The 23,365-nt window shown below is 36.1% G+C and overlaps 1 protein-coding gene and 1 pseudogene across 1 annotated transcript; both read right to left on the bottom strand.

The window, feature by feature from the left end:
* Window positions 306–20,270, bottom strand: LOC18769061 (protein SHOOT GRAVITROPISM 6). The gene is made up of 51 exons (XM_007203146.2): window positions 20,119–20,270; window positions 19,936–20,026; window positions 19,796–19,850; window positions 19,545–19,676; window positions 19,383–19,454; window positions 19,128–19,218; window positions 18,901–18,996; window positions 18,204–18,282; window positions 18,030–18,093; window positions 17,699–17,802; window positions 17,369–17,474; window positions 16,941–17,030; window positions 16,453–16,530; window positions 16,232–16,299; window positions 16,048–16,147; window positions 15,761–15,931; window positions 15,361–15,450; window positions 15,157–15,222; window positions 14,912–15,007; window positions 14,746–14,820; window positions 14,493–14,552; window positions 13,907–13,996; window positions 13,526–13,647; window positions 13,134–13,263; window positions 12,970–13,049; window positions 11,980–12,115; window positions 11,142–11,223; window positions 10,129–10,274; window positions 9,618–9,698; window positions 9,416–9,516; window positions 8,306–8,544; window positions 8,115–8,224; window positions 7,817–7,945; window positions 7,602–7,676; window positions 7,383–7,516; window positions 7,170–7,242; window positions 6,594–6,725; window positions 6,077–6,258; window positions 5,868–5,990; window positions 5,417–5,477; window positions 5,216–5,311; window positions 4,885–4,985; window positions 4,398–4,503; window positions 3,784–3,897; window positions 3,578–3,652; window positions 2,639–2,737; window positions 2,302–2,373; window positions 2,131–2,216; window positions 1,939–2,032; window positions 1,082–1,189; window positions 306–992 (listed from the first exon to the last, which is right to left on the bottom strand). The coding sequence occupies exons 1-51, from the start codon at window positions 20,156–20,158 to the stop codon at window positions 822–824; spliced, it is 5,172 nt and encodes a 1,723-aa protein (XP_007203208.2). The 5' UTR covers window positions 20,159–20,270; the 3' UTR covers window positions 306–821.
* On the bottom strand, window positions 21,095–22,579 carry LOC18770241 (annotated as a pseudogene).

Genomic DNA, 23,365 nt, shown 5'->3' on the forward strand with positions numbered 1-23,365 from the left:
GCAGGACTTTTCACTTGGCTGCATTTCCTACGGATATTTATAGAATAGAAGTTGACAGAAGTAAACAGAGGAAGCTGCAGGCTTTCATGGACTGTAAAAATTGTGAATGCGGAGGCAGCAGCTTCAGTGTGCGCAACATTATTCTTACCTTAAAACAAAAATTACACACATTCTATATATACATAAGAAAGAGAGAGCTTCCATTGCAACATTCATAATTCGATGAAAATCTTCAAATTCATGTGATTTTAGAGCATTCAAACTCAAAATCAACTGGATGAAGTAGAGCACGTGACAAAAATTCATATGCAAATGAAGTGACAAATGGTTCACATATGACCGATAGTATGTTTAAACATTGGAATTTACAAATATTTTACACACTCACTTGTTTCTGGGTAAATCGGCATAATGTTACAAGACAAGTCTAAATTATGCATGTGACATAAATCTACAACAAACAAATACACAGATGACCCTAGGCACAAATTATGGATTGACAACTGACAAGGCTACAATTGACATGATTTACAACAGCTGAGAAATTGGCATAAGTCACTTACAAGTATAGACATCGATATTCGATAACCCTACATACTAAAGAGGTCAATGCAGAGCTCTAAACATGCACCCTAGCTGCTTCATTCTGCACCTTGAAAATGAACATCATGACTTCCACATTCCCTCATGCATTGCTTTTTCTTCAAACTCCGGAACTTGTGGTCATCCAGGATCCAAGTCATCAAACATGGGGATGTGTTTTCGAGTACACAGATGAAGATGACCATTTGAATTTCTCTTTTATAGATTTCTGCTTCATTTTAGGCTGAAGAATCATGACTTCTTCGACCTGATTCCACACGATCAACTCGAGCTGCTTTCCATGAGGATGACTTTGAGAATTTTAATAACAAACCAAGAGCAGAAGAACATGTTGCTCTCACCACCGCATCTGCTGACTTACTCATTTTGCCTACTAATGTTCCAAACACCTATATGAAGCCATGAATCTTTGTGAATATCAATATCCTATGTTAGTCTTTGCTATGTCATAAAAAGATAGCGCTTGTCTGAAACTGACCTGTGCATAATAGAGAGTCAAAATGTGCTGATCATCTGACAGAGATAGCATACAACTGGAGAAGTATATAGCATTTGCCTGAATTATTGGCCATGGTGCATCGAAAGCCTGCAACATAAAAAAATGCAAGACAAGTCTTTTGGTACACATATTGCAAAAAAAGGAAACAGGTAACATAACCATTTGAAGTGCTAGGCTTATACCCATAAAATCACAGGACATTATGAAGTATCTATAAAGGCCAACCATTATTTATGATAGGAAAAAACACTAAAACTTGTAGAAACTTTAGTTTGGAAACTGATGTAACAGCTTACATGGCACTCTATGCGTATCACACTACTCTACCCCAGCATGTAACGAGCCATCAGTGGCTTGCCATGCAAGCTGCCACACCATCTTATCAAGCCAACTTGGTACATATAGCAAGCATTAATCTTCATGATATGCCAATTTAAATCAGTCAATTAACATGTTTAACATGAATATCGATATTAAACAGCTTGGTGTGATGACAGAAGCCTAAGACCCCAACCAAGCACAAGAGGGATGAGACCATTTGGCAGAGTGAGCAGCGTGGTAAAAAATTTCAAGTTATAAAAGCTCTAAAGGACATGGATGCAGGTGTTTGTAGAAGGCTACAAGGTGTAGGATCTAAGATGAGATGTAGGTGTATGGAGTAGGAGAAACAGTGAACCCTTAACTTTCCTTTTGGATAGGCATTTGGTGCTGCCACCCCTTAGCAGGGTTAAGGCTACCTCATGCTTCAGTTGAAATATGCATTACATTCACTTAACATGGCAACCAAGACATATATTTTTCAAATAAAAAAAATGAAGGCTTTCCAGCATGGGAACCTGTATTGTCGATGCCATGTAAGTATCAACTCTAGAGGGAAGATGCTGAGCAAATTGCTTTGTAAGGTCTCTGACAAAGTCCTCGTAGTCAGTTCTGAAAAGAGAACAGTTGGTGTGACTTCAGGTATCCATATAAAGTTTTACTGCCATAATCATTTCATAAACTCGGCCTCAAAATATGTCAAGGGATACCGATGATCATGATTGAAGCAATGCATGTTGAACAAGGGCAACAATCCTTCCATTTCCAGCAAGGGGGCAATTCGTTTGAGAGTACTCTATTTATCAATAGAAAAAATAAGTCAAAAATGTATCTGTAAAGCTTCGTGCACAGAAGATGTAAAAGGGATTTTAACCAATTACCCGGCAAGCCTGTCGCACACTAACATCATCATCATGCAAATGCAGAACCAAGCGTGGGATGGCAGCATGTACCTGAGAAAAGAAATTACAACTATATGAGCTTTTATAGGTAAACCCCTGTTAAGTTGGAAAGTTATTCCATTAACCATAATAATTAAACAAGTGGCTAAGTTAGAACAATAATTGAGTAAACTACCGCCAAAAAAATTTAAACCATGATAATCTAAATAATGTCTATGCTCACATTGACCATTCATAGGTCATCAAAGAAAAAGGGTACAGTTCTTAAAAATGAAAACAAAGTTAGTTCTTCATAGGATCAGAATGAGTAAGAGACCTGCTCAAGAAATGCTTCGTGCTGTGCCCCAATTCCGTAGTTGCTTAGTGCTCCAAAAGCTGCAAAAGCATTAGCTCGCATCTTTGGGTTCATGCATACCTGTTTCAAACATGTGGTACATTAGTCTACATATGAGCAAAATCAAATGAAACATACTCCAAACAACATGCAAGATGCCAACTTATTCCCAAATATTAAGTGACATAAAATGCATGGTATCCTTGGGCCCAATTTAAAGACTGTTCTAACCGAGTTTCTTAAAAAATAACTTCCGGGAACATCCCTCAAAAGTTAATTTCCACTGTTTACCAAAGTCCCTCCTCCCTTCATTTCTAGAAGAAGCTTTTTAATCCTTTCCCAGCATTATGTCATGGTTAGTACGTGCAAAGTAAAGGGATTTGAAGAATGTTTATAGAAAGTGTTATTATCGGCTCCTCCGAAGACTTAATAACAAAATTAATTTAGGAAGGAAACGTTCATGATTAGATCTTTGTAATGAATTACCAAATTTTTAGGAGTGCGGGCATTGATGTGGGGGTGGAAGGTTTATCCTTCCATGTGTTGCCAGCATCCCCCGTGATATGTCACCAGGATGTTGGCAAATTCTGATACTACTGGCAACCTCTTTCGCTAAAAAGAATCAATGTTGAACATTGAAAATTGGAGGAATGGGGGACATGGGACATGGATGAAATCACAGGTGGCACATTGAACCAATTGAAATGTAGGGGGGAAATTGAGATTTTCGGTAAAGCACAAGAGGGAAAACAATAAATAAGCCTAAAATATAAACTACCAACATATCCTTGAACAAGTACGCAACTTTACAAGTATTTTGGAAACATTTTATCATACGGAATCAAAATATGGTAACAAAGGAGGTACCAAGAAACATAAATAATTTCTTGAACAGTATTATTAAAGAGTGAAGTACTGCACCTGAAGATTTCGAAGCCGTACAGAAAGACTAAGCAAAATGGGTTCCACTGCATCGTTGGGTGATGCCTCAAGCATCTAATACATGAGAAATGAGTACTCAAAAATTGATAGTAAAGCAATGATTACGAAAAATAAAAGTAATCAAAAGATAATTCTTAAAAATTAAATTACAAACATGCATGAGAGAAAAAGGGAGTGGGAGTCACCGTGAGTAAGCAAGAGACTGCAGTTAATTGCACAGATTCATCAGAATCATCGAGTAAAGCTAATATTACACCCAGAACTTGAGTTGTGTACTGCAACATATGGATTGAAGGTATCTGCAACTCAATAGTTTGAGAAATGTCATTTCCTCCACAGTGCAAAGAATGAAAATAAGAATATAATACAACAAGAAATAATAAGATCCATAGGCATATAATTCTATCTGAAGGACAAACAATCAAACAAAAATGTTCAAATCAGACAATTTTCTCAGGCACGCAGATAAATAACAAGATTGAGAATGGACATATGATTACAAAACATCGTCCAAAGTCCAAAAGAAATCGAATGACTCTTTTCTCTTGAAAGCCAAAGAAAATTCTATACCAGAGTAGAATTCTTTTTCCAACAAACAATGCAATGCTTACCTCAAAACAAATATAACTAAAAGCACATGCATACAAACACCAATGAGTGAAGTGGGAAGTGCACATATTCATATATGGAAAGCTTTTCAGCAAAAACTGATAATTATAAAAGAAAAACTAAGGAAAGAGAAGCATGCATAAAAATCTAAACAATCATTCCTGACAATTGTGTGTAAGAATCGGGAAACCTGTACTAGTCCTCTCAAACACAAGCGCCTAACTGTTGGAGACTCATCTGATACATGTCGACACAACACCTCCACGATCTGCTCCAATAGGGAGCCAAATCCATCGCTGCATTGTCAAGAATATTATTTAATAACTTGAAATAAAAAGTTGACCAATCATTTTTTCTAATAACACAAAAAAGCAACTAAACTAACAATAAGCAAAGAACTAAATTGAATCTCAAAAGCACACAAGAAACTGAAGGAAAGAGAGCAAACAATTGTTATTATGGACAGGAACAATGATACAGGCCCAGGTAATCACAAAGGTGAACGGAAAATAGCCACATTACCAACAATGACATTTCACGCAAACAATGTTTGCAACAACCAGATCCCACGATAACAATTCATATCATGGAAATAAAAAATAACCTATATACTAAATAAAGTGAAATAAATGAAACCAATAAAAAGTTGAGAGCATTAATTGACATATTGTGCATACCTGTAGCGAACAAACTCTGATAATGCAGCAGCTGCAGCTTCCCTTTGGTATCTTTGGTGTCGATTTAATGATTTACTTAAAATTACACTTATGCTTTGAACCTTTAAAAAAAAGTGTCCATAAGAAATTGGCAAGCTACCACTATCAACAAATTCACTATAATGTGATAGAAGTAGAACACAGCTTAAACATTTATCTCTTAGAAGTCTCCACCTAGTGTCATTTGTCATATGTTGTTTTCATCTCAACTAATAAGTTCCACTAAAGATCACAGAATAAAACTAGATATTTAAAACAATAATATGAAATCGTCTCAAGTCAACCATATTACCTCTTTTGGTCTTTTTATAGAGATGCAGCCCGCTATGTCTCCAATAAGATTGATCCACCTCTCATTTTCATTATGCTCTCCATCTCTAGCCAGAATCTATAGATAGTACATCTAAATTACATTCCCTTCAGATTGCAAGAAACAATTGAAGAATCCATAATAACATAGCTGAGTAATTGTTGTCTTTATATCCTTTTCTACCTTTCCCATCTCAAGATCTCCAACACATTCACAGAACGCTTGGAATGCAGTTAGAAGAGCCCTGAAAGAGCATGAAAAGTGGGACAAAATAACAAATTTAACAGTTAAACTCTACACATTCTTACAACTCACATGTGTGTGTTGATCTTTATACAGGGTAAGTTTCTTGCCAATCACAGTCTGACATGTTATGTTGGCATCAAACTGTCAAACAAGAGGTACAATTGTATTTGGATGTGCTGTCTTAACTGACAATCTGGTACACGTCAAATTCTCTGGAAAAAGAACAAAATATACATAGCGGACATGCTCTTTTTTCCGTACTATGAATCTGAGCCATTAATTAGGTGGTCCAGATTCCCAATCTGGCAACACAAGCATCTAATCTTCTCAAATTGTCTGGCAACATAACATTACCAATATATAAAAAATGTGGGTACTAGATGCTTACCGTAATGGATCATGTTGACCACAGCTAGCTAGACCATGACAAGTTCCCAATTGGAGAGTGAGTTCAGCAAGAACAGAAGCATAATTTTGTTGAACAGCCTTCTTGCCTATTTTACCACCACCCCTACAAAAAAAAGTGGAACATAATAAAATCGACTAACCTGAATAAATACATCTGAAATTTTGATAATCAAGGCTAATTCTAGAAACCTGAAAAATGCAGTGACAGCAATAATAGCAGCTTGTAGAATGTCATCCTCCATTTGACCGTCAACCAAATGGCTAGGATTGTCTCCTTTTACTGAATCACCTTTATGGATGGGATACTGGCCAAAGACACCTATCACATGCTCCAGAAACAAAGATGAAAGAACTGTATGCTGGGAAAATGCCTGCAGGACAAATGTCAAATAATAAACTTACAAGAAGTTAAGAAGAAGACTGAATAAATACTGTTAAGATCAAACTGAACAAATCAAAGCAAGGAGAACATACACACACACTCTCACTCTCACTCTCTCTCTCTCTCTCTCTCTCTCTCTCTCTCTCTCTCTCTCTCTCTCTCTCTCTCTCTCTCTCTCTCTCTCTCTCATGTTTGGTCAACCAACCACAATTCTCAATTGCAACAGAAGCAATATAACCTTTTGAACTTTATTGGTAATATTTCAGTAAACAAAAACTCTGATACAGATAAAAATATCCTAACTGAAAGCCACGTGGGACTCACATAAAATGCATCCTGCATTGGCCAGCCACCACGTAGTCTAGATATATCTTTTGTTACTATATCCCTTCCAGATGTGGCCAAAACTTCATTGAAGACAACTTTCGAACTAGTGCTCTCAGCTAGAGAAGAAATCTTCTGGCAGTTAAGGATACTTCACAAATATTGGAAAGAGAACCAAAAGAAAAACAGAACTACCTATCAGAAGTAAGGATTAAAGATAGACAAGTGTACTGACGTTTCTGACACAACCAGCAAAGAGGTTAAAACAGGCAACAATAAAGAGTTATACACTTAGATAAGCAGCTCCAAAAGCGAGATTCCTCTTTTTATGAAAAGAAAATTACAATTTTTCCCATAAGCAGTGAAAATTACCATGATAATCAAATGGCTAAAAACTTTCCTACTTGGTTGATTTTTTTCGAAGGATGATCCTTGAACAGAGACCCAAAGATATACAGTTTAGATCATTGGAGCACGTTGCCAGATAGGCCCCAATATGGTGGTCCCTTTCTTTCATAGTAAGAGGGATCCTTTTAAGAAGGGGACGGTCTATATAATAGAGGTTAAAAAAGATACAGCAGCAAGAGTTTCCTGACGTAAATGCTTCTCAGTTACATGGGTGGCAGCCATCAGCAGAGCTTGGGTCGTCCTATAGACACACACACAATATATACTATCAAAGTGAGAGAACATGTAAATCTATTTCTTAATCAAAAGGAGAAAAGCTCTCTACACTCTGTATTCCCTTTCGAAATATGTTACTAATTTAAAATTTCATTATTTGGTAACCTTGAAACATCAGCTTCACTCAGTTCTTTCCCTCTTCTTGTGACAAACTCAATTACAGCTTGAATGGCCCCTTCAGCTGATTGCTTGATCTTATCACATATAGCTGATGTGCAACCATGCAGAGTAGCTATAAGCTGCAAGGATTCCTCAAGAATAAGATGATGTTGTTGGACTATTGGTTTCAATTTTGAAAAACATATTCATCAAAAAAGCAATTACCTCATTCTTTGTCAGTAATATGCAGACAGAGGAAATAATTCTGTTGAAAACCTCAGATGGATCTATAGAAGCATCCTGGGAATATAGAAGAACCAAAAGATTTCCGTAGTTTTACATTTGTCCACCCATGGTTTCGCATGAAAGATATGATGAGAGAACAGAAGAAAAATTAAGAAAGCAGGTAAATGTATGAAAAGAACTGGCAATGAACCTACACTCCTCAAAATAGCGATGACATCCTCAAGGGACGATAAAGCACTGTAGGACAATTCTATGTCCACACCATAACTGGAAGTTTCAGGCCGTGGAAGTGAAAGTGAGATGCTAAAAAGCTGATCAAGAATCTATACACACAGAGAGAGTTAGGTCACATGCAGCCAAATTGAGAAACAATATTTAGATATCCATATGCATTTCCAGATAACAATGAGGGTAACATGTTTCACTATTGGGGATTAACCAAATGTAACTTAAGTGATGCTTAAAAAAAGGCTAAGTCTGCAAAAACATTACCTGCGCAGAGACTGTTCTAACTTCAGAATTAGTGTCTGCACAACGTGGAAGATACATAATGACCCTGTCTCCCAATGACAAGGCCTCACGACTTGGCAATACAAAAGCCGCTGGCAGTTGAACAAAATGATAAGAATGCGGGTAGGCAAAAGCAAAAATAAATGGAAAGCTGTTTCAAGAGATATTTTTACATGGTAAGTTGGAAAAGTTCCCATGCAAGTTACGGTCAAATTGCTTGTTGTGCGTGCAACTTCCTTGGCAGCCCAGGGCACAATGTGCAGTGATGCAAACTGTCCGAAACTTGAGAAGCATCTCATGTACTGCAAGACAACCTCTTCTCCTTTGATAATCCATAGGTGAAGAAACATACTGATCAATTTGTCTCAAGATGTGCAATAACTGCTCTGCTCGACTTCTCCCATCTTCTCCACTAAATTGTCATATAATGCTAATCAGAAGCAATATGCATGACATTGTAAATAAAGCAGATATGTATGGAACATATAAACCCCATAGAATTTCCCTAATTAATTAATTTATAAAACATATAACTTCATAATCATTATACATTAAATTGTAAAGAAAAGAAACACATATAACTCAAAGGAGTTAGCTAATATGTATGTTTTAGAGAGACGCTTGGATACATAAGACATATTATATGTATGTTAAAGTTAGAGCCTTCAACCCAAAACAAACTGGCAATGAATGGAGAAGCCTACAATTCACATATGGCCTACTAAGTGAAACATCTGTATCACTTATATTAGGTGGTGCAGAGCATGTGTGACCAAATTGAACCTGGCACATATATTACTGCCCGCTTTGATACCACATTAGAGTTAGAGACTGTCCAACCCAAAACCGGTTGACAATGACTGAAGAAGCTAAAATTCTATATATTGAGAGATGCAAGGCTTAGAATTTCTTGATTTGAGATTTTTATATCGTCAATCCCTACCAAAAAACAAAATTTTGGGGTACAACAAAAATCTGTATTCTCAAAAAATATAGGAGGGATTCACCGTCCAGAGTGAAAACTCATAGTTTTATCCAGCAGGTGTCAAATATTTCACAACTGAATAAATTAATAATAGAAAATTGCACATAACATGATTTAGTATATATTCCAAAATTATTAAAGAATCCTGGTAAAGCATCTGGTAACTTTCACACAAAAAAAGGAAACAAAAACAAAACCAAAAAGCAAAGCAGTTGAGCAAGACTTCAAAATGATGACAGGATGATGTTTGAGAAGAATAAACACTTCTGAAAAGCATACTATATGTGATTTAATATACCTTGTAAGAAGAATCGCACACAAGAGAGTGATGAGGTTGTCAATAAGACGATTGACGACATCTATTGGATCATTTGGTAAAGCAAAGAACCCTAAGGTGGCCTGTCAAAATTATCACAATAAATAAAAAAAAAATTAAGCAACAACCAATCAAAATTGTGTTTCCTGTTACAAATAGTGCATCAGCAAAATAAACAGCAAACCTTTAATACATGGTTTCTGGTTTCAATCGTTAGTTTTGGCTCCACAGAGACCAATGTAGTGCAGGCACTTAAAGCACGGGCCTGTAGAAATTAATGAAGAGTGAGAAAATTGGAAAAGGTACAACAGAAGTTGACCATCACATTTTGGGAGTTTGTTTCAAAAAAAAATTACCAAGCAATCATTTTCTTCTTGGAAATATATTAGTGAAATTTTTTCCTTCCAAGTATTCATTTTGCTACGACATTGATTTGCAATGGAATAATTTCTAAAAGGAAATAGGTGTAGATTTAATAAAAAATTTAAGTTTTAAAAAATTTATATTTATAGTTGTATTGGAAAATATCCCCCCAAAACATTTTCCAGGTTTCTCCTAATCTTAGGAAAAATATGGTTCCCTAGATTGTGGAAAATTGAGTCAAACACCTAGAAAATTGTGTTTTCCCAGAATTTACTTATTTTCCATGGTTTTTCAGGCAAAATAAACACAATAACTCCAAAAATATTACTAACTTGCGTGTCCAGAAGTTCCAGACTAGAATCTGAAAAGCTTTCACTGTCATCTCGTCCCATTAAAGTTAATATATAGTCAAGCATTTGGTCCCTTCTTTTTAATGGAAATGATGAACCATTTTCTGCAGCATTAATGACAGCACGACCTGAAATATCAACACATAAGTTTCTGAAGAGTTGCATTGTACTAATGAATGCAAGTCATCTAAACCATATAGCACAGAACATAACAAATGTGTCCAGCGAGCAACTGCATCCCATTATGCAAGAGCAATTGTATCCTATTTTGAGGATTGTGATTATAATATCTCACTTTAATGGAAAATATCAAGCCTTTTACAACAAAACATGTATACACCATCACCCAATCTACTACATAAACAGTATCTCTCATGTCATCGCCTATGTTTCTTTTAGAGTTTAAGTTGGACCATTGACTGAAAAAAGAAATTAGCATGGGAAGCGGTTGTGTCTTAGAGGGTTTTGTCTATATTTCATGATGTTCTCAGGTGGATGTAATTACTCTTAGGCATTGATCAGAAGACTTAGTTTGTCTACTATGTACCATTACACAGATTCAACGAAAGTATGTTTACTTAACCAAAAGAAAAAGTACGTGACCTACACCCTTGGAATCAACTATGCAAGCACCACATGAACAAGAATCAGCCACACATATGGCCCCAATCTCTATGGAAACATGCATGAAAGAAACAAAATTCCCTGGGGTGATATAAAAGAAAGAATCAATTCAAGAGACAACCTACTCTTAGCAAGATGTAAACCAACCCAAGAGGAACAAGCTCTTGGAAGTTCAAACTTTTTTATAAACAAAAACATGGAAATGAACAAGGTTTATAAACTGAAAGTCGCCAAAGTTTTATGAACAAAATTTTCATATAAAGAGCATATTAAAAACCTTACCAAAACACAATAAGTCCAAGCCCACAGCAGCAGCTTTAAAAATAAGCAAGTGTAAAAATGACACCCAATATTTAATGATTTCAACAAACCTAGTAAATCAATAGCAGTAATGACTGCTTGCTTTGCAGTAGGGTGGCGCACATGAAGAAGCCGTGAGAGCATATTAGTCCCCTACATTAAAAATAAGTAATCAATTTATAAATTCTTATGATTACTTACAAATAAATTGGCCTTTTTAAATTCATTATAGGGTCAGAATTCTAAGCAATAGGAATTTGTAAACTTTTATGAAATTCTCATTAACATTAAACCGCCAAAATGATGTAGCAAACCTAACTAACTTATATTATACAAATCCCCTCCTTTTCATGCCATTGATTCTTAGTACATTATGTATTTACACTTTAAAAGGGAGAAAAGGCTGCCGAAGTTTCTTTTAAATGTGCATCTTGTTGTATGTACATGGACATGCAGGAGTGAATTTGTGCACGAGCATATGAGACCTTGTGACTTAATACTCCAAGTATATTGTGTGAGTCTACACTGAGATTGCATTATACTAAAATTCAAGCCATGAGACCACATGACTTCATTTCCAGTATCTGTGTGAGTCTACACTCACATTACATTATACTAAAGAAATACAACTACTGTTATTCTTAGTCAAGGAAATGCATGTACATTTGTGCATCTGCATGAATGAACAACCTGTATCACCCACATCCCTGGCCAGAAACTATGGCTAAGCTTACGTGAAGCATACAGAGAGTGACCACCTGCTCTCTATTCTTAGACTTTTACATTTTGAATAATATTAACACTTTAACGAATCACGATATAAGTTCACAGAGAACAAAGAAGGGAGAAGAAAAGAATATTTTATTTCTTGATTGTTAGAGGGGATAAGAAAAAGACGAGACATCATACCACAAGTGCATCTATTCTGGCTTCAATTACCGTTGACGGAGCATATTTTGCAGCATATCCATACATTAGAGCCAAAGCAGCATGTATATCATCAGATTCTTCGGTTTTGAAATCATCAGAGAAAAAAGATAAGAATCTGCAATAAATGAAGCAACAAAATTGTTTATGTTGTATACGATAAGAAAATATATATTTACACCCATACAAAAAGTAAATTGCCAATTGGAACTCAGAAAAGATATAAATAAATAAATAATAAAACAAAGAAATAAAGGTACACTGCATCACGGTCAACAATTTCTCACAATTTTTTTAAATGAGTAACTACATTTACTGAAAATATCAAAGGAACACATCTTAAAAGTTATTTGATGGACATTTGTTTCATGCTAGGTAAATTGTTACCTCGTTTTATGTTTTTAGAGAATTCCACCTTAAAGTTTCCACTTGCATTATAGATACATGTTGTGGGAGAGAAAAACAAACCCTTGTAGATGATATTTGTTGCATGTTCTCCACCTCCCTCCCAAAATTTTGAAGGGAAGCTTGACACACAATTAAATCCAGAAGCATAATCACAATATCCCAGTGCCTGCTCTTGGTGGGTAGTGGAGAAATTTAAATGTGGTGGTCTGAAATTTTCACCGGTAACAGAGGAAGTTTGCACAGTTTCAGTGTATGCGGTGTACTAATGAACAGCATAAAGCTTTTCATAATGTAAACACATAATTACTTTTCTCAACACCGAATTTCCTTTTGTTTAATTTGAATGTACCATGATGGCAATTTCTTAATGATCTGCAAACATACTCTGGATAACAAGTGAAAAGCACAAAATCATGAATAAAGTAATCAGCATAATGAGAAGTACCAAAATCCTTTAAAAAAGAAAGAAAGAAAGAAAGCTAGAAAGCTTTTGGGGTAGTAGAGACACACGCACAGAGAATCTAACAATGTATATATATAGCATTCAAGAAGACAGGCAAGAACCTTCGAAAAATGCTTTGCTCAACATTATCCAGAATGCCTTTTAGCTTTTCCAGGACTGTGTCCAAGTGGGATGCTGCAACCTGGACGTGGGAGGCCAAAAGGAATGAATAACAAATGCTGGAAAGATGGAAAGAGTAGAAAATTAACTATGAATAGTAAGATACCAGCCCCATGGCTTTTGCCAAACCAAGCCTATTTGTTGGAATTGTGATGTTAGCTTGTTTATACATCCAATCTATCTTATCACGGACATAGGCCCTGTCATTCACTTTTTGAAGAAACACACCAAAGCAGCTGCAATAGAGAAGATAATAATCAAATTTTAAAAACACCTCCCAACTCAATCGATACATTAGTGGAAACCCCAATCGACCACAAAAGTAAGACACCCAACGATACCGTGCACATTCTCATATTCAGCAAGCATCATAAATTCGTTGCTAACATTCAAAATAGTCTCTCTTTGGAGCATAATAAAGCAATACTGAATATAACATTGCTTCCTCATATCTAGTAAGGATCTAGTAAAGCAACACTGGCTTGGAAGGAATAATACCGATGAAGAAGTGCAGAGTGTTCGTCATCAGATGTATAAAGTCCATACTGTTTGGTAATTGCATTTCCAAGGGGTATCACCCAGTCAGAATCTTGAATCACATCCAAAGATTCTGCAAAAAACTGTCACACAAATCAAAGTGATTAATTCATCTTCTTTGTCAACGAAATCTGGATGAGCCTATATGTTACCAATTTACAACATGAACCCAATTGCTCCCATTCCAAAAGAAAAGAAGGAAGATGAAAAAACTACGACGTTACAGAAACATGTTAGAAAAAAAATTGAAAACTTTGCCAATGAGTTTTTTGCCCAAAAAACAAGAATACTTATGAAAAATGAAACAGATATCACCGAATTTCAAAGTTCAATTGCACTTACATTGATTATCATGTCGTCCCAAGTCTCTTGATAAGAAGGATCTTGCCTTAAATCTTCTGTGTCACTAACATATGCCTTTAATTTTGGAATCTAGAGCTTACCAAAGAACAAAATTAATTAGGCTGCATTACTAGTCATTCATTTTGACTGTAATTGAGTAAAAAGAATAGAACACATAAACAAAGGTAAATTCTTAGCTGTGAAATCTTTTGCCAAATTCTTTTTCAGGAAACAACAATTTTAATATAGAAGAAATTGCAAAAACAGGATGGACAAGAAAAGTCCATCAGGAACAAAACAGAAACCTAACAACCCCCACCATCCCCTCTCTTCTCCTCCCAAAGAAAGAACAAACAAAAAAACTGAAATAGCAGGGAATTTGGTACAAAAGAATTGGGTAACACAAATCGGATCATCATCAGATACTACTTTTTCTTCTCTTTCTGAAAAGATTTTGTCACAAGGGTATTTACCACCTTTTAACCCAATGAAGTTCATGAGAACATGACAGTACATAAATTCCAACATAAACCCTTCCAAATATAACTCAAATACGTAATTTTTTAGCTGCATGATGATGATATACCTCATCTTGCCAAAACAAGTTGATATTTTTTGGAAAGAGAGGTGCCAGATAGCAAAGAACCTGCAAGGCAACATATGAAGAATTACAGACTATTCCAATATAAGGTGAATGGTCACCAGAGCATTACCAATATCATTTATTTATTTTTCGAAAAGAAATAGCATAAACAATAACATGAAATTCCTCCAAACCTTCTAATTTAAGACAAAAGCTAAAAGCACGTTAAAAAGGAATATGATTATGATATGCTTACTGTCAAAATCTGACTCGCCAGCTGCTCCCTAGCTAAAGGATCATGCAAAAGCACCACCAAGCGAACAAAAAGCTCCTATTAACACAAGTAAAACAAGGGTTGCTGAGATCAATTGTCTTGTAGTGCACAAGGAGAAGTCTAAAATTCAATATAACAAGAAATCTACCTCGGGATTTGGTATATCAGCACGAGCTTTGCACTCAGCAAGCATAGTATTGCTATTAGATCCATGCCTGCACAATTCTGAGATGCATCTGCAAACCTGTAGCAGCAGAAAGTGTTAAAATTCATGAGATCTATGCCCCCACAAACTAGGAAATTGCATTCAAATAAAACAGCTGAATTTTGGGTATCTAAAATAACCTCCATGCAAAAAAGGGAAATAATATGAGGATGCAGAGGAAGTCCTACCATAGCAACTGCACCAGTATAAGCCTGTGGAATAATCATCTTCAGTAGAAAAGGCCAAAGTATATGCTGCACAAAAATAGAAAAGTTTTTTATTTTATTTCAGATAACATTACCATTCATACATGTACAGAGAAACCCCTTCCGAAGCTCAAACAATCAGATAACAGCAGATGTACTGAATGCAGAATTGACAATTTGGCATACCTCCATTTCTGGGATCGTAATAGTCAGCAGAAGAAGGCCTTTTTCACAGATTGCCCTTAACTCTGCTGGACAAAGTGTCCCAATTTTCACCTAAGAAGAGCAAACTAGTATTAAATGTATATTAGGCAACAAGTATTACTTTCCTATAAACACCTTGAATCTCCTCCACAAATCTGATCCTTAGAAAGCTCTATGATTTTAATATTAAAGTAAAAATCCACCTTATTCTGTAACTGACATGAGAGATTTTCAGGGCCATATATCATCAAGATTTTATCATTTTCTTTCTTGCTAATGTTAGATAAATGTTAAGAACATCAAAATATAAATTTCTTTTGTGGCAGTTAAGAAGATCAGTCGCAGCATTTATGTTTTGGAATCAATAGAATCAGATGCAAACCTCCAATCTCTTGTATTGGAAAGGAATATTGGGGTTGCCTGATGCATCCTTGGACCTCTCAAGGTCATTACTATCCTTATTGGTTAGAGCACAATGACGCACAAGATATTCCACAAACAGCTCGCCAGACGAACCAATTAAGTAACAATGTGAAGCCATAACGACAATCAACTACACCAAAGGAAAACAATCTGAAATTAGGAGACAGGAATGACATAAGTGTTTTACTGAAAGTCTTGCAGAAAAGAAAAACCCAAGGCTTACAACAATCAATTAATACGACATACCTCTGAAAGCACCTTTCGGACACCTAAATCTTGATCATCTAGCAGGAACTGTACAGCTTCAACGAGATTATGCCGTTTGCTGTGCCAAGCTTCAGATAGCCTCCAAATAAAATCATAAAGATGTCAGATCATGTAAGAGAATCAAAATAGAGGCCACTGACAAAGCAACAGAAGGTAAAGAAACCTTGGCAAGAGATGTTTTAGAACACATAGCGCACCAAACGTCAAAGGTTCTTCCTTCAATCTGCATTTCTGGTAGCAGACATGCACAAAACAAAAGAGACCACCAAAATTTTAGTTATACTTTGAAAACTAATACAGAAAAAAAAAACACCAGCTTCATTTGTATGTTAGATAAATACTGGGCAATAAGAATAAACACTTGGGGAAGAAAATGATACTCACATTAATAAGGAACACAAATAAATCCTCAGGGTATACCAAACCAACTGTCAGGAAGCAACGTTGAACTTCATTATATGTCTGCCCACAAGAAAAAGAAGTAACATAATTATTGACTACTGAAACAGTTAGCCATCGACATCAGCACAAAACCACAGAAAACTATGTGGACAAAGTCCATGAAGCAAAAGGCAGGAAGCAACTTTTGTTGCTCTGGGAAAAAAGAACAGAAAATGTATCCTACTTGTTACACAAATGTCAAAGTTATTCAGGATAAAACATGCTAGCTAATCCAAGGAAGAAAATATAAAGTACACATAAAGGCAAGATGTAAAGAAAAGATCCCCAAAATTCAACCAATTTGACAGATGGAAAATTAATAGCAATAAATAATAATACCCATAATGAAAATTAGTAGAATGTAAGACAAGGCTTAACTCATGATCTGGGATTCTACTCTCAACAAATCATAAAGAAATACATTTTTACACCTTCAGTCCAACTGAGAAATCTGAATGCTCCTTGTTGTCATTATTGATGCAAACCACCGGCAGGAGTGTTGATAGAATGACTGTGAGCTCCTGCAAACCATCATGAGAACAAACCAGCACCAAATAGATTATTTTTTTCATCTCACACATGCATAACAAAATTAGTAGTAGCCCAACAGAGAAAACAACTTTTGATAATTAAAGCCTATGATATACACTATGACCTCCTCCGTGATAAGGCCATACTCATGGTCTCACTTTACAACAGATTAGGTGTTTCATTCCTTGAGAATTGGTAACAAGGTTGAACCAGGAAAAAAAAAAAGAAAAAAAACATCAACAAGCTCAACCTATGCAAAAGCAGTATTCTGAAACTTCAGAACCAACAAACTCATTAAAAACAAAAGAACGTGATAGAGTGTACATACCTCAAAATCAAGTAAAGGAGGACCACTTTCTGACAGTAGAGAAGCATGTAAGAGATTGTGAAGACTGCATGTTGCCAAAAAGGCAACATCTTGATCTCTTTTATACCTGATTTACAGGAAAAAGAAAAAACATATGATCCTTATTGATGTGTATGGATGTGAAATTAGTGAGGATGTGTGTATCCATGTTTGTCCTTGAAAATATATAAGCACACGACCAGAAAGAAACTATTTTAACAAGGACTTGTACATAAAACATATATGTATATTGCAGAATCATAAACATATACAGCCAGGATGAAGAAATAATGTATGACAAATCAATCTTACAATTCCAATATTGTGGGGACAAGTCTGGGTAAAGCCGCCTTCAATTGTGTCCGGGTAATAAGGCCAACCATCTGACCTAATGCTTCTACAGAAGATATGCGAACCTACTCAAAAAAGAGTTTAATCAAAACCAGATCATGTCAATAAAATGATGCAATGGGTTCTCTTATATATACATATATATATATATATATATAAAAAGAACGAAAAAAGCATGCCATAGATCCAGGGAAAAAAGAAAATAAATGGCAATGGAGATAAACAAAACAGAATCGCAATGGAAAATAGTGAGATATTACAATAAGAAATAGAGCAAAAATACTTTCCAAACCTTTAGATCCCGTGAAGCCGCCCAAACTCTCAACAAAAGCTCAAAAACAGAATTCAGAAATGACCTGCAGTTTTTAGTCATTTAGACATAAAATATGAAACGAGCATATGAAAAAAAAAAGGAACCAGGACTGAAGAAAATGTAACACTACGAACAACAAAAACTTGATCTCACATGATGTCACCATCCAGAGGTGAATGCGAAGGGATATCAAGACTATATTGCCAAACAGCCTGACACCAACATTTAAAAGCTGAAAAGAATAGGTCAAAGACAGTGAACATGAATAGGGAAAATAATTGAGTAAAATTAGCTTAGTAACCGTTTTACTGAAACTGTGTCAAATCTAGCACGAGAGAGAGAGAGAGAGAGAGAGAGAGAGAGAGAGAGAGAGAGATTGAAACGGAAAATGTACTGCAAATTACAACTTCCAAGAAAACACTTCTTACAAACTTTACGTAAAAACAGGCACATGGAAGAGTCTTGTAATTAAATGCAAACTAATGGCCAGCATCTCTGTGTTTATGAATTCAATGATGCCATGCTTTGGACAGCATTACTCAGTCATATATAGAAAACCAAACTAGAAACCAACCTAAAACGAGAATGGGTTAAGTAAGCCATGGTGGACCAGGCAATCAAGCATGTTAACCATGAGTTAATCAATTTAAGATATTCTTCCTTTTTTTCCTCTATCAAACAGATAGACTTAGTTTTTTTCTTTTTCTTTTTTTGGCCAGATTGATGAAGTTGTTTCAGTTAATTCCAAGGAGACCGGAAAACATGTTGGTAAACTCCAATTTCACTTCACAATATTAGAAGGCAAAGAGAAATTCAACAGGAGAAAGAGGCCAAAGACAATTTGGCATACCATTAGCAAAAACGGGTCGATGGACATCTCGTACACTTCCAAGAATAGGTAGAACCCGTGAAAGCACATCTTTCAATCGTGGGGTGAACTGCAATGCTTTAATATAATTAAAGCAAAAGAAATAAGGTATGACATATTTTAGTTTAAGCCAAAAAAGAAATGCAATAACATATGAAAACCCCAAGCTCCACAAAAAGCACAAACAAAATTATAGTTTAATAGTTAACCATCAGCATAAGCAAAGTCTGCTAGTATCTGAACCATAGCTGGTAAAGCTGAGTTTGGCCCAGGTAAATGTAGAAAAATTTCTTCCATCATCTGCCAAATTAAGAAAATAAAAGAAAAACAGAGTAGAAGAAAAGGTTAATGAAGAATCTCAGGGAGAACCAGGAGAAAGGGAGGGAGTGGGAGAGAGTGAGTGAAGTCATAGCATAAATGTAAGATAGGAAAATGTGAGTTTCTGCTTATACTAAGAAACTTACTAGGTCTGGCAAATGTAAGCCAATTGAAACAAGAAGGCCTGATGCAGCTCTTTGCCAGTCTGTATTGAGCTCCTATATCAAACAAAACACTTCAATTAAATCATGCAAGTAGTTCCACTAAGAAATCAACGGAGCATCATCCGGATGAAGAACACAAGGTACCTTGGAGGAGATGATCTCTGTGGTGGCAATCTTCGCGATCTTAGACATGAAAAGAGGGTCGACTTCGTCCTTGTCCAAGGCTCTGACTCCGTATGCCATCACTTGGAAAACCCCAGCCATGTTACCAAAACGCTGAACCCGTCATATTAAAAATAAAAACCCCGATCACACCACATATTCCACTTGAAAATATATCGAAATAAACCCCAACTTCAATTCCAAGGAAATAGACACAGAGAACTGAAAAATACCCGACGTCCTCCTCGCGAACTGGCCGAGCAACAATCGAGAACCAAGAGAGGACTCCTGCAATGGCAATTACAGTTCAATATACACATATAAACACACAATTTATATAATATATATATAGAGAGAGAGAGAGAGAGAGTACAGGGCAGCAATGTCCTTGAGCGAGGCTATGGAGGCCTCTCTGACCATGGGGGATTCATCAGCGAGTGACGAAACCAGAACTTGAACAGCCTCTGCGATGAAAGCTCACCAAACGGTCAAATTTTCAAGATCAGAGAGTGCCAATGTGAAAAATAATAATAATAATAAATTACAATGAAAGTACCTAGAGCGGGAATTGAACTTCCAGAGCTTGACGATGCCATAGAAGAACCAGAAGAAAACAGAAGAAGAAAAGGGGAGCGATGTTCGAGAAGAAGCCACGGCTTGAGACCCTGCAGCTATTTGCCCCGCAAACTTTCAACGGTAAACGGTAAATTGTTTTGCCGCACAGATCTAATCTAACTCGGTGCCATCTTTTTCAAGTGAATAATTTTACTTCTGGATCTCGGCAGACCCGCGGGAACTGTTTGCCTCGGAATAACCCAGTCGTTAAAATTAGGCCCAGATTGCATATACGTAACGTCCAGCAGCCGTAGAAGATCATGGGCTTTGGGCTAATCGGGCTAAAGAGGATGACGCTGTGGGAGCCATTTGAGGGGCTCTTGGAATTTTGGACGAGGCCACATATGATATTTACCATTTCCTTTTTCTATTTGTCGAAATACCATTTCCTTATTGGATTGGGAAGGACAAATTTGAGTTACCAAACTACCGTTATAACGGTTCTCTAGTAGGGGTAAAAGTGACATTATTTATTTTTCGTTATTCGGCAGTCTGGTGTCTAATTTGAAAGCGAGTCTTCCTACTATCCCCGGCTACTTACAAAAGGACATGTGTTCATCTAAACATCTTCATATTTTAAAATATATAATTTCAGTTTTCAGAAAAAGAAATTCTGATTACTTGTTTACCTTTACATTTGTTATGCATTTCTTTTAATGGGGGTAAAATTGGTAAAACAGGCACATACTAGTTTTTTTTCCCCTTCTTTACAAGGGTTGACAAAACCTTAAGAAAATCCTTGATTCGGAGCAATTGCTTCTTTAGGCAAGTTTTTGGGTTCGAGTCTTAATATTCGTGTAGTATGTGTAAGTTTAGTATATTATCGCCCCTCTCAAAAGTCCTAAAAAAATAATAACTTTAGGAAAATTTAAAATACCTCACTAAAACATAAATAATACACGTAAATATCATATCCATTAGCTAGCTCTGATAATGTTGATAATCTTGATGTCATCGTAAGCGTAGCTATAAGCTTGAGGGCACTGGCTCTCGAATATCTGAGAGTAGTTTGTGGGAGGGCATGTCGACGGTTGGTCATTAGGTCCAGTGCAACAGTACTAAGGCTGGTTGAAAGCCATACACGCACTCTTGCAAGCGATAACGTCGTCGGACCCGGTCACTTGCAGCTCAGCCGGGCAGGCAACGTTGACGTTGGCGGGACAGGTAGAGGTCTGGCAGTCGCCGGTGCTGCCTTGCGAAGAGACGGAAACGAGAAGGTTAAAGCCGTCGACGAGGCTCACGTCGTAGAAGTCTTGGCCCCCGTTGGGTAAAATGTTGATTTCAACTAGGGTTGCTGGTGGAACGGCGCCGTTTCCGTTGCATGTGACTTGGCCGGAGCCGCACTCTGCTGTGGCGCAGTTGAACCTTCCGGAGGCATCGGTGGAGCATCCAGTTCGGCCCCAAAAGCGGCCTATCCATGGGACTAGAGTGATCACTAAGCTAGTAGCTTGGGATGCTAACTCGAAGCCTGTGGTGGACAGTTGAGGTTGTTGGTCGGCAGTTAGGGTTCCTAGCCATACGGTGTAGGAGCATTTGTTTGTGAAGGTAATCGTAGCTGCATGAGCACCTGCATTATGCCAAGGAAGTAATTTGTCTGCAAGGAGGAAGAGTTTCTTACATACAACGAGCTAAGTATTTTCTTATTGTATATTGGTGTCTATATAACTACCAAGTGTCAAGGATACAGATAGTGCAAGATGATTGGAATTTTTCAATGAATTGTTTAAAAATAAAAAATATATGTATTATTGGTAATTTTCTTAAATGGAAATATTTTTGATATTTTTGTTTTTGAAATATTATTTTATATTTGTACTATTAATTATAAGTATTTTCATTATCCCTACGGACAGCTGGTATATTCCATAAAATGCGAATCCTTATCCTTTATATGAAGCTAGCCCGACTTTAGCAAATTGGAAAAATCGTATGACATTTGGCATTTAAACATTGAATGCAAGTAGATTACGCTTTTGTCAAACAATGTATGAAAAACTGCTTGTCACATGCAACCGCGTGATAGACGGTCCTAAAGATAATATTGTATCTGCCGGGAGAGAAAGGCTCATATGCATTTTATTTTCAAGGCTCACAAAATGGAATACTCCACGTTATTATTATGTATTTACTACTAATTATTAATTTACGTAATGAAAAATCTCAAAGCTATATTAACTATTTTTTTATATACAAATAATATTGGGAGATGAGGGAAATGAAGGACTTCGGATGCAAAGGACAACGATCTTAATTAACCACTTGCACAAGAACAAATTGTATGCAATGAGATATACAAAAATTTTATAAAGCCTGCAATATACGAAGGTGAGATAAAACTCTAAAATCAAACCAATATAAAAGTCAGACACAAAGAAATAAGACAAATTGAAGGTCGCTTTCATCCTCTATGGGTATACAACTGTAAGAGCTAGAGGATCAAGTTGCCCTCTGTCTTGTCACCAAATTCAGTAAATGCTTTGAAAATTAAAACACCAAGTTAAAAATTTTAATTCCCATTCTAAAATAAAAAGTTGTGGATGCTACATATGAATAATTTTTTGTGGTGATTTTCGTTGTGCCGTGTAGGTGTTACTAATTCACTTATTATAATATCAATGGATGACTAATTTATAGAGTAAAAAAATACAGTGTTATAATATGTGTGAGTTTATAACACATGTAAGCTAACAAAAGATTAATTGTTTGTCAACCACGATTCTAATATTTCAATCTCCAAACTTTTTTCTTCGACATTTTTCTCAAACAGTAAAAGTCGGCAAGCTCTCATTCGACCCCTTGAGTTTTTCCTTTTCTTTTCACAGCCATTGAAGACACTAGCCTACAAACTATCTTACTTTATATCTCAGCCCATCTCTTCCAAACCAACCCAACCCAGCTATTACAGTTGGAAACTGAAACTGAAAACTTTGTCAACAATGTACAACCATAAACTATCAGAGTCAGAAAAATAAAAATAAAAACTTGGTTACTGAGAGAAAAAAAGGTGGGAGAAACAACAACTCATAATTATTGTTAAGCTTTTTGACTAATGTACTCCTCCAGAAATTTTTTTTTTTTAAAGTAGAGGAAGTATATGCATATTTTTAAAGATTTCCTCTACTATTTTAAGAGAAGTTGTGTTGTATCAAAAGGGATTTTAAGAAAAGAATGAAAGAAAGAGATAAAAA

Source organism: Prunus persica, chromosome G7 (genome assembly GCF_000346465.2).
Source record: "Prunus persica cultivar Lovell chromosome G7, Prunus_persica_NCBIv2, whole genome shotgun sequence".
Taxonomy (NCBI): Eukaryota; Viridiplantae; Streptophyta; class Magnoliopsida; order Rosales; family Rosaceae; genus Prunus; species Prunus persica.

Coding starts and splice junctions, on each gene's coding strand:
- LOC18769061 (XM_007203146.2), bottom strand. CDS start 20,158: ATGGCATCGTCAAGCTCTGGAAGTTCAATTCCCGCTCTAG. Junction 9,699..10,128: donor TGGAACTTCTGGACACGCAA/GTTAGTAATATT, acceptor TAATTTCTACAG/GCCCGTGCTTTAAGTGCCTG. Junction 2,738..3,577: donor TACGGCTTCGAAATCTTCAG/GTGCAGTACTTC, acceptor TGTTTGAAACAG/GTATGCATGAACCCAAAGAT.